The sequence below is a fragment of the Phyllostomus hastatus genome, unplaced genomic scaffold, assembly GCF_019186645.2.
Source record: "Phyllostomus hastatus isolate PE091 unplaced genomic scaffold, TTU_PhHast_1.1 phas_contig_196, whole genome shotgun sequence".
Classification (NCBI taxonomy): Eukaryota; Metazoa; Chordata; class Mammalia; order Chiroptera; family Phyllostomidae; genus Phyllostomus; species Phyllostomus hastatus.
The window spans coordinates 41,452,723-41,466,958 of NW_025333709.1; the positions used below are offsets into that span (position 1 = coordinate 41,452,723).

The window sequence follows — 14,236 nt, forward strand, 5'->3', positions numbered from 1 at the left end:
CATCTCAAGTTGGGCAATTTGAAGAGAGTTTAATAAAGATTCAATACTCAAAGCAGTGGACAGGATGTAGGAAAATTACAAAGGATAGTACAGAACCCTGAGGCCAGGTAACAGTGCCCCATGACCACAGGTAAGAGTAAAGGAAAGAGTGAGAGAACAATGGGGAGAGTTGTGTGAAGATGACTGCCTTGAGAGGAGTATGATCTTTGGATGAGGCAGCAACTGCCTAGGGTAATAAATACCTGACTTCACTCTCCTCATTCTTTTACCTGCAGCCAGGGTTCACCAGCAGTCCAAGGCAGCAGGCAGGCAGACAGTAAGGGTACCCATAATGTTGTTCATATAGGTCCATATCCTGGTGCGCAGTGTTGGGCAGTGAAGAGATAGAAGTAAATCTAGAGAAGAAAATAAAAGATCTCCAACACACTCAGTTTCAAATCTCTAAAATTAGGATAAAAAAAATAGCTGGCCTTATAAGGTTATCAAAAGGATTAAACGAGACAGTACATAGAAGGTGTAGTAAGCATTCATGCATTTTATGTGCATTTTCTCATTTAATTCTCACAAGTCTGCACAATAGGTACTATTTTAACCCCCACTTTATAGATCAGAGAAGTCAAGTTTAAAGATTAAGAAATTGTACAAGATCTGACAGCTAATCAAAGTGGTACAATCTGTCTTGCTGTAGAGCCAGCATTCTTAACCACCAAGCCGTGAAGAGACTGTTATAATAAAATGGTGCAAAACTGCCCACCTACCAACTGCATGAAAAGAGGATGCAGAATTTGGGGGAGATTTTGGGGATGACAGTCACAGAAGAAAGCACAGGAATAGAACTGGCAAGAACTGTAGATATTTAGACTAGAATAGGGAAGAATTTAAAGCTGCATTTAAGTATTTGAAAGTCTGGCAGGTCATGTGAGTCATCAAATTCATGTATTGTTATTCCAGAGAAAAGGTACTAGAACCAATGGATAAAAATTGCCTGAAGGAAAACTGTAGTTTAATACAAGAAAAAAAAATTGCTAGCAGGCAAAGCTTTGGAGAAGGTGTTAGTTCCACATTGTTTGAGACGTTCAGACACAGGGTAGATGACCACATGGAAGGATAGCCTGGAGGAGATTCAAGGAGCAGATGGTAGCTAGATTAGACTGATGACCTTTAAGGCTCTTTTCAACATTACAACTAAAAACAAAAAGATACAACTTCCTTTTTTGAAATCAATAGTTCAGCTTACAGGCTCTTTATCTAACTGTACCACTTCTTCCTTTGTTGCTTCCCCCCTCCCCCGCAGCCACCCCCCCTCCCAGCAAAATTCACTGAGCTTGATCTAGTCAATGCACCAGATAAAGATTCTGTGTAATTTTAAATTCCTCCTTCCCTTAAAGTTCCTCTTCTATGTTTAGTGTCTCTTCGTTTGTTGAAAATAAATAGATAAAGCCAAACTTACCCTCAATCTAATCAACATAGAAATAGCTCTGGAGAATTTTATTTACTATTTTTATGCCTTAATTTATTCAGCAAAATAATACAAAAATATAGTACAAATAAATCATATTAGGCCTGACAGAGAGAAAAATAAAAGGAGATAAAAAGAAGTCAAGAATGAGTTTAATTTAGCAAAAAATTATATATAGGAACACTACTATCCTTGCTAGAGGTAGTTCTAATCTTTCTAATACTAGAGAGCAAGTCAAACCAGTGTATAGACAAGTTGCTGAAAAGACAATTTTGATTGTACTGGGATAAGACAGGATTTCTTTTTTTTTCTTTTTTTTTAAAGATTTTATTTATTTATTTTTTTAGAGAGGGAAGGAAGGGAGAAAGAGAGAGAGAGAGGAACATCAATGTGCGGTTGCTGGGGGTCATGGCCTGCAACCCAGGCATGTACCCAGACTGGGAATCGAACCTGCGACACTTTGGTTCACAGCCCGCGCTCAATCCACTGAGCTACACCAGCCAGGGCAGGATTTCTTAATAGGATCCTCAAAACCAGTAGTATGTGGTAAATGTTGAATAGTGCTTTCTGGAAAAATGTATGTATGAATATGTGTATATAAATTTATTTTAAGTATTATTAACATAAGCAATGTATAGTAACACAGTTAAAAATACACAATATTCCTTATTGTAATTTTCATATAAGCAATTAATTGTCATAGAATGTTTTTGTTCATTTTTCTGAACTTGTGTTAGGATTGCAATTCAATCATGATAAGATATATAGAGTTGTTTCCCAGTATGCTATTTTCCTAACAAATTTATTGTCGTTAAATATGATAGTTGACATGAATGTTGGCTAATATTTTGGTTTACGTTAACGAGTAAGAGGAAAGTAAAACAACAATTACATTATGTCAAAACCCCACTATCTTTTAACAATATGAGCAACTTTTTTGCTGAATAACAGTTTTTGAATTATAGAATAATAGTTTGTTGATTTTTTGTTCTGTTCAAAATTAAAAAGTTCCAGACAAAACAAACTTTAAAGTTTCATCTGAGTTATTAACATTTTCTCCTTCACTTACATAAGTCTAGACCAGAAGCCAGCAAACTATGGCTCTTGAGCCAAAATCTAACCTGTAGCCCAATGTTGTACACTCTATGAGCTAAGAATGTTTTTACACTTACAAAGTGTTGTTAAAAAAAGAGGAATTTGCAACAGAGACTGTATGTGGTCCACAAGGCCTAAAACATTTACTACCCGGCCTTCACAGAAAAGAATTGCTGGCCCCTGGGACAATTAACAAAACAAAAATCATACCCTAATTTGTAAGGTTCATCAATTTCCATGTTGTAAATACTCCCACCATGGCTAATTTCAACCTATCACATGACCTCCCTGAACATAGTGGTGGGAAGCAAGGCATTATAGTAACACACCATGATATAGCATTTCCACCACACAGAGATGAAGATATAAATAACTTTATGATCATAGAGAATATTAGGTCATAATATAATTAGAAAATAATACATTTTGAATTTCAATTATTGTTTTTAATTAATTTATTTACTTATATGTTTATATAATTTAACTTTTATAAAGGCTGTGTTAACAGCCAGCTAGCAAAATTCTTGAAAATTTAACAAATCAGCTTTTGCAAACCTGTATGAACCAGCTAAGGTATACCACCACAGAATACATTTCCAAATTTGCCCTCTGAGTTGGGAAGGAATGACACAATGAAAACCAGGATATCGTGGAAAGTATGCATCAGTTGAAAGGAATATATTACTTACTTTCCTTCCTACTAAAACTAGTGTACATTACCCATGAAATAATTTAATGAGATTTCCCTTTATCTTTGCAGTATGTTGACAAGTTAGAGATAATAGACCTCACATACCTTACTGAGCAAAATTCAACTGACAACAATTGTGCAAAATTCACCCTTGTTTTGCCAAAAGAAGAAGTTCAACTGAAGGTGAGTGAGGAGAAGCAATGAATCTGAAACAAGAGGTGGTTATAAATAGCATTCAGCTCTTCACAGCCTAGTGGCTGAGGTAAGGAGGAATTATAGGGAGAGTGCCAAGTCCTACACTTTGTTAATGTATCTTGCCTTCTGCCAAGAACTAAGGTTTTCTAAATAGGGATTTAAAAGGGCATGTTCACTTGTTTAGTATACAGGCACATTGAAACCATATACTTTGTCCTGGGACAAAGTCAGAGATCCCACCTGGTGTTTTTTAAAAGTTGTCCTTGAATAGGTATCCAAGAACTTGGCATTTACCAAGCTCCCAGGTCATTGTGCGACTTGTCCAACATAATACGTGTTTGGAACCACTGAATTAGACAGAACTGTATTTCACAAACTGAGAGACATTCTGCAAGGCAATTGGTCAATACTTTTTAAAAATACCAGTGTAAGAGAAGCCAAAGAAAAACTGGACCTGTGTTCCAACTATGGAAACTATAGAGTCACAGCAACTAAATGCAATGTGTGCTCTGAATCAGATCCTGCATCAGAAAAGGGAAAAACAAACACAGAAACAGAAACCAAAACACTAAAAAGAACATTATGGAGACAATTAGAAAAATTTGAAGAACTGTGTATGAGATATACACAATTTATAAAATATGGTATTGATATCATAAAACTCTGAACTCCATACCAGCAGAGATTTGTGTTAAACTCACCACTACACACCCAGCATTCAAAGTGAGCTGATTAACGTCAACCAACAAATCTAGTTGGAGTTGACCTTAAAAGCACTGGTCTTCAGGCTTTAGTGTAATATGAATCACTTGTACTTAGGAAATCCAGGTTCCATCCCATAAACCTGGGCCTCAGAATCTACATTTTAAACAAGCCCTGTCCACCAGATGATTCTGATGTGGTGGTTAAGAACACAGGCAGGATTGGAGTCAGATGCCGAGCTTGAATTCTGGCTATTTAGTTCATGGGCACTATGATCGTGGGCGAAGTTTCTTAACCTTTTCATACCTTGGTCTCTACAGCTGGGAGGAACCTTGGTTTCTATAGTCTGCTCAGATTGAACCTTCTTACTGAGACCTACCTGCACTGTTTTATTAATATGGCAACATTCCCCTCCCTCCATGGCATTCTTGCTCTCTCTTAACCTGATCTATATTTTATTTTTCCATTTATTTCCTTCTGACACCATAGACTTTACTCGCTATCATTTTTATTATTTGTTGTTCCTTGCTAGACTCTAAGTTCCATGAGAATAAGGATTTTCTTGTTCCCTGATGTAAACCAGTACCTAGAATAATGCCTAGCACTGAAAGGCACTCAATAAATACCTGTTAAATAAGTAAATCTTAAAAAAAATGATAGTGCTTTTTACCGAGTTGCCATGAAGATTAAATTAGATAATAAATATGAATAGAACAGTAGCTGCTACTTGTGAGTCTTAATAACTTTGACCATGTTCGTAGATTTTAGAGCTAACAATTCTAAGTTTCTAAGGACTAACTACATTGGTTCTACCTGGTTGCCCCAAATTTAAAGACAGTCAATGTTAAATACCAATTGAGGATCAAACATAAATTGACATTCTGCAGAAATAAGTGTGCTAACATTTACAATTTTTTGAGTTAAGTAAATTTTACAATTTTACTTGTTTTCTAAGCAAACAGATTAAAGGTATATACTTCTGACAAAAGAAAACAACATTGAAATATTTTGTAACAAATATACATGGTTCTAAGCAAAAAAATGAATTGTTTCTTCCATTTAACTAATTTTAAAAATTATAATTGACTTCTTAAAACAGTGTGCTTCAATAAAAGAATTTGCCTCTTTGTTGTCTTGCTGATTTTTGATGGGATACACAACTTAAGTTTTTTCAAACAATCATGAAATTTGGAAGTTATTTGAAGTTAATATATGTATGAATGTTCATAGTCACTTATGTTTTTTCTTCTTTGTCTTTATCTGTCTTGTCTTCATCTTTAGACAGAGAACACAGAAAGTGGGGAAGAATGGAGAGGCTTCATTCTTACAGTAACAGAGGTAGGAAGGACATTACTTTTGATTGATTCATTCATTCAACAAATATTTACTGAACATTTACTATGAACCATGCAGAGAAAAAGGGGTTGAAGATATAGCCATTGAAAAATACAGATATAAACCTTCAGACTTACTTGGGAGATTTTATTTTTGTCAGATGGATGGAGAGGGAAAAATAAAATAAAGAAGTCAACAAAAAAGATAATTTCAAATTGTGATAATTGCTGTAAAGAAAATAAACACGGTGCTACTAACAAGTAATAGGTGGTCAGGGAAATCTACTTTTTGGTCTCATTCTATTGACAAGTTGTCTTCGCATATCCTGATATTTTAGCTTACATAGCATCCACTAAAATACTTTCCAAATCCATACGTATTCATTTAAAACATATTTATAACATGCTAACTGGAGGGATTTTATGAATAACTTAGACAATACAACGGGGGGACTATCAAGATAAAACTCACTTTATTTTTTTTAAGATTTTATTTATTTATTTTTAGAGAGGGGAAGAGAGGAATAAAGAGCGGGAGAGAAACATCAGTGTGTGGTTGCCTCTTGCATACCCCCTACCTGGGACCTGGCCCACAACCTAGGCATGTGCCCTCGATGGGAATTGAACCAGCCACTCTTTGGTTCGCAGGCAGGCCCATGCTCAATCCATTGAGCCATGCCAGCCAGGGCAGAACTCACTTTGTTTAAATGTTTGTTTTGGGCCCTGGCTGGCATAGCTCAGTGGATTGAGCATGGGCTGCGAACCAGTGTCGCAGGTTCAATTCCCAGTCAGGGTACATGCCTGGGTTGCAGGCCATGACCCCCAGCAACTGCACATTGATGTTTCTCTCTCTTTCTCCCTCCCTTCCCTCTCTAAAACTAAATAAATAAAATCTTTAAAAAATAGCCCAAATGGTAAATTTAAAAAAATGTTTGTTTTGTGCATCTTAAGACAAAGGAATGTTTATCTGTTTAACTCTGTGGCATCTTATCCGAGATCAACAATAAGATCTACTGCTTATGGTTTACTGTTGTAGCAAGATAACTACAATTATTTTAAATAAAGCGACTATAGCAATTGTCTTAGAAACATGAGGTACTTTGATAGTCAGCCCTCCAAAAGCATCATATTATCTAATACTTTGAGAAGATAAGATAATTGTCTATGTTTATTAGGTTAAGTTAAATACAGACTCTCTTCAAAGTAAAGCCTTTGCTGTCACATGGAATAAGCACTGCACTTTACTGAGATGATGGATGCTGGGTTTTTTATGTAAGTCAATAACATGTAAAAGTTGGAGGTTCAGCTACCATGTGGGTAAGTCATAGGCGGATTAAAAAGTAGACCAGTTAAAGACATGTTTACTTGGGGTGAAAGAGAAACTCTTTGGGGAATTGCATTCTTTTCCTCAGTTGTGGAAAGGAAGTATTTTGTACAATGGCATTTCTTACACTGGGGAACAAGTCTCCCAGTGGAATCTGAGTAGCCATCAATGAGTAGCCATCACTAAAACCACTGCAAAATTGCAGTGCATCTTTCTGGTACACTAATTATACTTGATGTTTTGGCCCCCAATTTGTTTTCATGTTTTTCCTTAAGGAAAGGATAAAAAACGTTATTTTAAAAAATTAAAATGTATATAGGTATATTACAGAATATAAGATTTATGTGAGTTTCCAAAAGAAGACAAGTTACATTAAATGTGCTCTATAAATGTTTTTGCCCAACGATCCCAGATCACTCTGCTTGTTGTTAGGAGAACTTCACAGTAGAAGTTTGAGAAAGACAGACTATCGCTGAAAGAGCTGAGACATTGCTTTGTTTTTTCTTTTAAGATTTTATGTATTTATTTTTAGAGAGGGGGCAGGAGGGAGAAACAGTGGGAGAGAAACATCAGCGTGTGAGAGAAATATCCACCAACTGCCTCTTGTGCACCCCCAACAGGGGACCTGGTCCACAACCCAGGCATGTGCCCTGACTGGGAATCAACCTGGTAACCTGGCATTCTGGTTTGCAGGATGACACCCAACCCACTAAGGCACACCAGTCAGGGCTAGATGTTGCTTTTGAATTAAAGAAAACCAGAGTTTGAGTCTTGATTTTACAAGTTACTAGCAATGTGACCCTGGAAAGTTATTTAATTTTTCTGAGCCTGTTTTTTTTTGTCTGTTTGTTTTTTTAATTTCTAAAGTAGGATACATATTGAAGCATTGTTGTGAGAATTTGCAATAACACAATACCTGAGACGTAATAGGTAATTAACAAGGAGTAACTGTATCATTAGTTTTTCTTCATTCTATTATTTTTTTTCTGGATTGGTATATAAAAAAATAGCCTTACTGATATTAGTTAGCTTAGTTATCCTTTTGTGTACCCTAATTAGTAATTTTCATTTCAAATTTCATATGCATGGACATCAGTCATAAGAATTAATTAGATGAGTACATAGAAAACATTCTAGCATTTTCTTCCAATGAACTTTCCTGTACATCCCCTGGAAAGCATGTATTTCACTCTGCAGATCAAGCTGTTAATTAGACATGGTCAAAATATGGTCTAAATCAGGGGTACAAATATAGATCAGGAGGATATAGATTACTCAATCCAAAATACATTTCCAGGAAAGGTTAAAAAAAGTAGTAAATAGAGCAAAATCATCATCCTAATATGAAATAGAACTTTGAAATATACACACAAGCACACTGAAATAGACCTCTGATTGCTGATCCTCGGTCATCTAATGCATAGTGCCATCTCAACCCCATGTTACTGTGTGGTTGGTGGAGATAGCTCTTGGTTACTTGTGGAAGAGCTATGCAGTTTGTAGGTGCTCTTGGACTTCCCTGGCAGTGAGAACTACTAAACTCAGAATGAAAACATGAGAGATCTGTTGTTACTTGAATTAGCCTCTTGTGCAAGGTGGGTATACTTTGTTTTGGGGCCAGACAAAAAGGAACATTTCTTGGAAGAAGATCAGGCACCCTGTGCAGGTTCTATTTGGTTTAGAGGCTGTGCTAGGACACCTCCCCCGACACCAAGGTTGTCTATTCGTGATTCTACCCATCCATCTCTGTCAGGTAACCAAAGCTCCTCAGGACCAGAACAGGCTCATCTTCGCTAAAAATTGGTTATTTTGCTGTCTTTCTTGTTTGCCTGTTTTAATTGGTTTTAGCTGTCAGTTCCTGAAGATGTGTCCCTCCTTCCTGGACAAGTAATTAGACTTCATGAAGTCTTAGAGAGAGAAAAGAAAAGGAGAATCGAGACAGAGCAGCTCCCGAGCACATCTCCGGAAAAAGAGGGGGAACCAAGTGAAGACTATGTGGATGTACTGAACCCTATGCCCGCGTAAGTGCACCGTCAACCCCAGTTTATTTATTAGATTGTAACATTAAGTAGAGTTCATTGTTGACCTCATTAAGCCACGGGCATCAAGTTGTCTTGTGGATAAAGAACATACTTCTGAGTACACGCCACATTTCCTCTTCTGGGTCATGATCAACAAAAGACAAAATGCAGATTTGAACCAAATAACCTTACCACACAGGAAATCCCCTCTCACCCACACTTTTAGACCAAATAGGCATTCTTTCCAAAGTTTAAACCTAAATAAAAACTGCTATGAGGAAGGAAGGAAGCGATATTTTTTCACCTTGCAATTCTCCAATTGACTGATTTTTCTTTCAGAAAAGTATACTAAAGAATTAAAAATAACTGAATGTTCTAGCCAACCGTTCAGTCAATCAGTGAGTAGCCATTAAGCTTGTACTTGGAGGAAGGCTCTGTGTAAAATGTGTAAGGTATTGTTGGGAAAATTGAGGCACTGAACATGCTGAATTCAGCAATATCCATATATATATGAACTGTTTTATTGTTAAGAAGTGTGACTAAGATTGTGAACACCTTCCTCCTGGAACTCTTGGTCAAGTTCTCATTAGTGAATCATGTCCAGTACCACCTTTGACATCAGGTTATGATTCATGTTCTTTCTGTTCTGTAATCACCAAAACCTTCTCAACCATAACTTTTAGCTGAACCAATGACAACTAATGACTAATAGGTTAAAAGTCAAAGCCTTGGCCTGGTGGCTCAGTTGGTTGGAGCATTATCCTGTACACCAAAAGTTTATGAGTTTGATCCCCGGGCATGGCCCATACTTAGGTTGTGGGTTCAAAAGAACCATAAATGTTCAACAAAACAATATGTGTTTTTACACATAACTGAAAAGAAGACCAAAATCCTTCCTTGTTCCACAACTCAAAGATATTTGCTGTTAACATTTTGGTGTATTTTACATATTCTGCCAGATATTTTTCTGTGACTTACATGTAAAAACACCATCAATGTCATAAGGAAGCCATATTATACCAAAATAAGTGAGTTAATACATACCCTTAAATATGAGTTATTTAAAATAGAGACCTTACAAGAGAAGCATGTATAGAGGTCTTTTTTTTAATCTCTGGAAAGAAGCCACCAACAAATGTTATTTATTCAAGAGCCTATTATTATAAACTAAGACTGTAGAGACATTGTTAATTCTTGTCTTAGATTTTCAAATGGTAATGGTAATTGTATACTGATCAGCAGATAACTTTTCAGGTCCCCTTTCATTAGAGAAAGAGGTTTTGGAGGGAGGAAGGAAGGAGGGCTTTAGGCATACACATACAGTGGCACAGGCTAGTAATAACAGTAATTATAATTGTATCATTAATTATAAAAATAAAGCTGAGAATTTTAAGAAAAGTTTATAACTGCAGTTCTTAAAGTTATTTTAGTAGCATTTTTTCAAATAATGATCTTTATCAATTTTTTAAAAAAATGTTTTTTATTTTATCTCTATAGATGTTTTTATACAGTGTCTCGGAAAGAAGCAACTGAGATGCTTGAAAAGAATCCTTCATTGGGGAATATGATCCTGAGGCCTGGTAGTGACAGCAGAAACTTCTCCATTACTATCCGGCAGGAGAGAGAGTATGTTTAATTAAATAAACATATGGAATTATTAAAAAGCATGATATCAAGTCATAAAGTTTAGAGGAGCATCTGCTATGTGTTTTGTTGGGGCTAAAAATACAAAACAAGAATAGAGAGGGAACGTTATGTAAGTGATGCTGAAGACTGAGCCAAGGCCAATATTTGCTATAGGGAAGAAGAATGAGCAGAGTACTTTGGTCTTGCATATAGTTCATTCATTTCTTCTTTCATTTTAACAAATATTTATTGAGCAATTACTATGGGCCAAGTGATTTTCTAGATACTGAGGATGCAGCAGTGAGCAAAACAATATCTCTGGTTTAAGGAAGTTTACATATTTGTAAGGAGAGACAGGCTATAAATAAACACATAACCAAAAATTTCATACATATGGTAATAAGGCCTATGGAAGTAAAATAAACCAAGAAGAAGGAAATGGGAACCTCAGAGGTAATAGAGAAAATTACATGCTCACTTTGGTAGAACATATACTAAAATTGGCATGATACAGAGGTTAGCATGGCCTGTGTGTTAGGATGACATGCAAATTTGTGAAGTCTTCCTTGTTAAAAAAGAAGAAAAAATTTTCTAGTTGCTGTTGTTGTTTTAATGTGGCGTGGTCAGGGAAAGCCTACTTTATTAACTGACATTTAAGCAGAGATCTGAGGGAAGTGGAGGAACCAACCATTTCAATTTCTGGAACTAGAGCATACCAGGCAGCAAGTGCATGTGCTCAGAGGCGGGAGAAAGCTTGGTTTGTTCAAGAAACAAAAAGACGCCTTTGTGAATTGCAGTGGAGTGAGTGAAGAGGAAGTGGTAGCAGACAGATGCCAGAGGGTGGGGTAGTGACTGGTCACACGTACAGGTCATCGTGGGGACCAGGGTTTTATTCCGATTGACATGACAGCAATGGAGTGTGATGATGAGTAAAGAAGTAACATAATCTGGTGAATCTATGAAAAAGACTATTTAGGAGCCTCTTGTCAAGGTTAATAATTTCCAGTAAAATGGTTTATGTTTGGTAGAGTAAGTAACATTTACATGTACTAGTTGATTGTTCTGCGTGCCCAGGGTGGTTGGATCTTTTAAGATTCATTTCAGCTCTCAGAGTCTATAAAAACTTGCATTTCAATAGGAACCCTGGTTGGGTTAATATCTTCACAACTGATGATATAATTAACATATAGAGGTTTTTGTCCCATGTGAAAATATTCAGTAAGTGATTCGTTTTCAGAAAAAACATAAACAGAACTTAGATTTTTGAATGTTGTTTTTTCTGAGGGTAATATTCTATTATTTTTTAGCTATAACATATCTACCAATGAATCTATCTTCCAATCTACCATAAAAATCAGTAATTCTAAATAGAGTAAATATGAAGATATTGACAATGAATAAAGATAGCAAAAAGAAAATAACCACAGGAAAAAATAAAATTATGACATTATGGCTGCATTGCTAGTATAAGACAAGGTCTAATCAGTTTTATTGACTTGCCAGTTACTCCGCATACGCTAGTCATGTGCAAGGAATGGTTGGCAAGAATGTTAGATGGTAAGCCTGATCCTGGTTCTGTGGGTGAAGGAAGAGAATCTGTGTGTGTGGGTTTCCACAATGAATATCTACATCAACTTTTGGATTGAGTATCTTTTTAATTATTATAGGCTAACATTTGCAGTTAATGATTTTCAACTGATACAGTAGAATATCATAAATCTTTCAGTTATAATTTAGTTATCATTTAATTGGCTATCTTGAAACATCCAACACATAAAAATTATGATGGCCATTAAATATCAGTGAGCTTAGAAGAACTCCTGGGAGAAAAGTAGATTTTTCTGTTCACTACATCCTGATGAAGGAGATTATGCTTTTTCAGGGATTAGGAAATTGAGTATCACATAAAATATTGAATGTCTTTAACTATTAGTTTCCACTGTAAAAAATAAAAATATACAAAACAATTAAAATTTATCTTGCAGTTTTGTTTTTTTTTTAAGAAACCATCTAACTGCTTGAATGACAGAGTAGATCACATCAGGGACTGATAATCATTTTTCCTTCATATTATTTTTTTCCTAGGTGGGATTGAGTGCTTGATCAGTTTGCATGTGAGCCCCATGTTACTGTTCTTTTTGTAACAAACAAAATCCTGAGGTCTAATGGCTCTTTAAAGACTGTGTATTTCCAGCACAGTAGCAGCTAGGTCCCTTTTAAGGTATTCTAAATTAGCCCAACTTTTGTACTGCACTTTCTGTGCAAGCAGGCTATGAGAAATAAGTTTTTTTTTTTTCTTCTGCTGTAGATGTGGTTTTTGACCAAATGCAAGGAGTTTCTATACTTAGGAGATAAATGTAATGTCACAGTTTTTACTTATATTCATATTGTACTTAAACTTGTAAGAGTCTGGCAAAGGAGTTCATTTCAAAGTTATGTATCTAATTTTTGTATACTCACTTCCAGTTTGAATTCATGTAGTTTATACTTTTGTACAGCTGATGGTCATAAGAATATAACATTTAGTAAAACTAGCTGCTATTGTACAAATTTTCCTTATGAGCCAGATATTAATGTTCAGTATTGTTATATGTGTTCTTTAATGCCTCCAAATAGGTCTTTTAGAATGCTTAGATTTAATATTTTGTATTAAACAGATCACTTAATTTTGAAGGCTAGCAATTGTAGAGAGGAGTAGAATTTTAGCATGTTAGACTGTAGAGCTTAATGTAAAGATCTGGCAGAAATCTAGACTATTAGGAAGCACCCGTGTTACCCACAAAACCAATTTATTCTCTCACAGGTTGTAGGAGAAATGTTCAACCACGCAAGTTTAAATGACTGTGTCTGGTAAAACACTAGCTGAATAGGACAAGTTGGTTTACAAAATACCATGAAAGTAAAATGATCTCCATCTGTTAACAAATCAACTGAGGGAGGGAAGATTGTTGTTTTCAGGAAGAAGCAAGTCATTCAATGTCAAATTATCACGTGACTCCTCTCTTGTTGTAAAATATCATCCACCTTTACCCAGACCAGTGGTGTGTGAATTCACAAGACATAAAGCTATTTTTACAACAAACTGCTTGATTTGGTTGGGTTTTCCAAAAACTGTTATGACTATGTGGCAAGCCAGCAGTATGAACACTTTGGAAAGACATTAACCAAGGGAGTAGTAGACACTACTACCCCCAAATTCATTCCTTTGCAAAAATTGGGGTCAAAAGCTAAGAATAAGCATTTATAATCACATTTAAGGCCACACATTCTTTTTTTTTAAAGATAGGCTACTTTTTTTTTGAGGTCGTACACAGGAAACCTCAATATAGCAAATTTTATCAATCTCGTTTTTTCCCCTGCTCTCTTTATTCCTTTGGAAAAACAAAACAAAATACAGAAGAAAGACAAAGGTCTAAAATGAAAGTCAAAGCCTAAGTGGAATTTTTTTCTACCTTTCTGCTTCAGAACTTAGTCCTGTTAGTCAAAAGTTCCAAGAAACCCTGTTAACCTTTGTGACTGGTTCTTTCACAGCTGTGCCATGAATGATGATTGTTGTGAAATGACAGTTTTTTGCTAACAATCCTTGTCCCCACTTATATGGTACCATTTGTGGGCACTATGTTGAGTGCCTAACAAGGATTTTCTTCAGCATAGTAAACACTGAGACAGACAGCATTTTCCATGTTTTACAAATGAAGAAGCTGAGAATTTACAGAAACTACTAGCTTACAAATTTAAAAAGTATAAAAATAGTAATTTATTGAGTAAATAAATGTGCCAGACACCGTA

General features: G+C 35.7%; 1 protein-coding gene and 1 non-coding gene across 2 annotated transcripts in view; both read left to right on the forward strand.

The window, feature by feature from the left end:
• Positions 1–14,236, forward strand: part of STAP1 (signal transducing adaptor family member 1) — a 39,087-nt gene that overhangs the window by 14,434 nt on the left and 10,417 nt on the right. Inside the window, exons 3-6 of the mRNA XM_045834151.1 lie at positions 3,315–3,428; positions 5,424–5,480; positions 8,649–8,821; positions 10,319–10,447. Coding sequence (XP_045690107.1) covers positions 3,315–3,428; positions 5,424–5,480; positions 8,649–8,821; positions 10,319–10,447 — 473 coding nt within the window. The remainder of the gene's footprint in view (positions 1–3,314; positions 3,429–5,423; positions 5,481–8,648; positions 8,822–10,318; positions 10,448–14,236) is intronic.
• On the forward strand, positions 10,920–11,021 carry LOC123815993. The gene has a single exon (XR_006785207.1). It is a non-coding gene; the product is annotated as a U6 spliceosomal RNA (small nuclear RNA).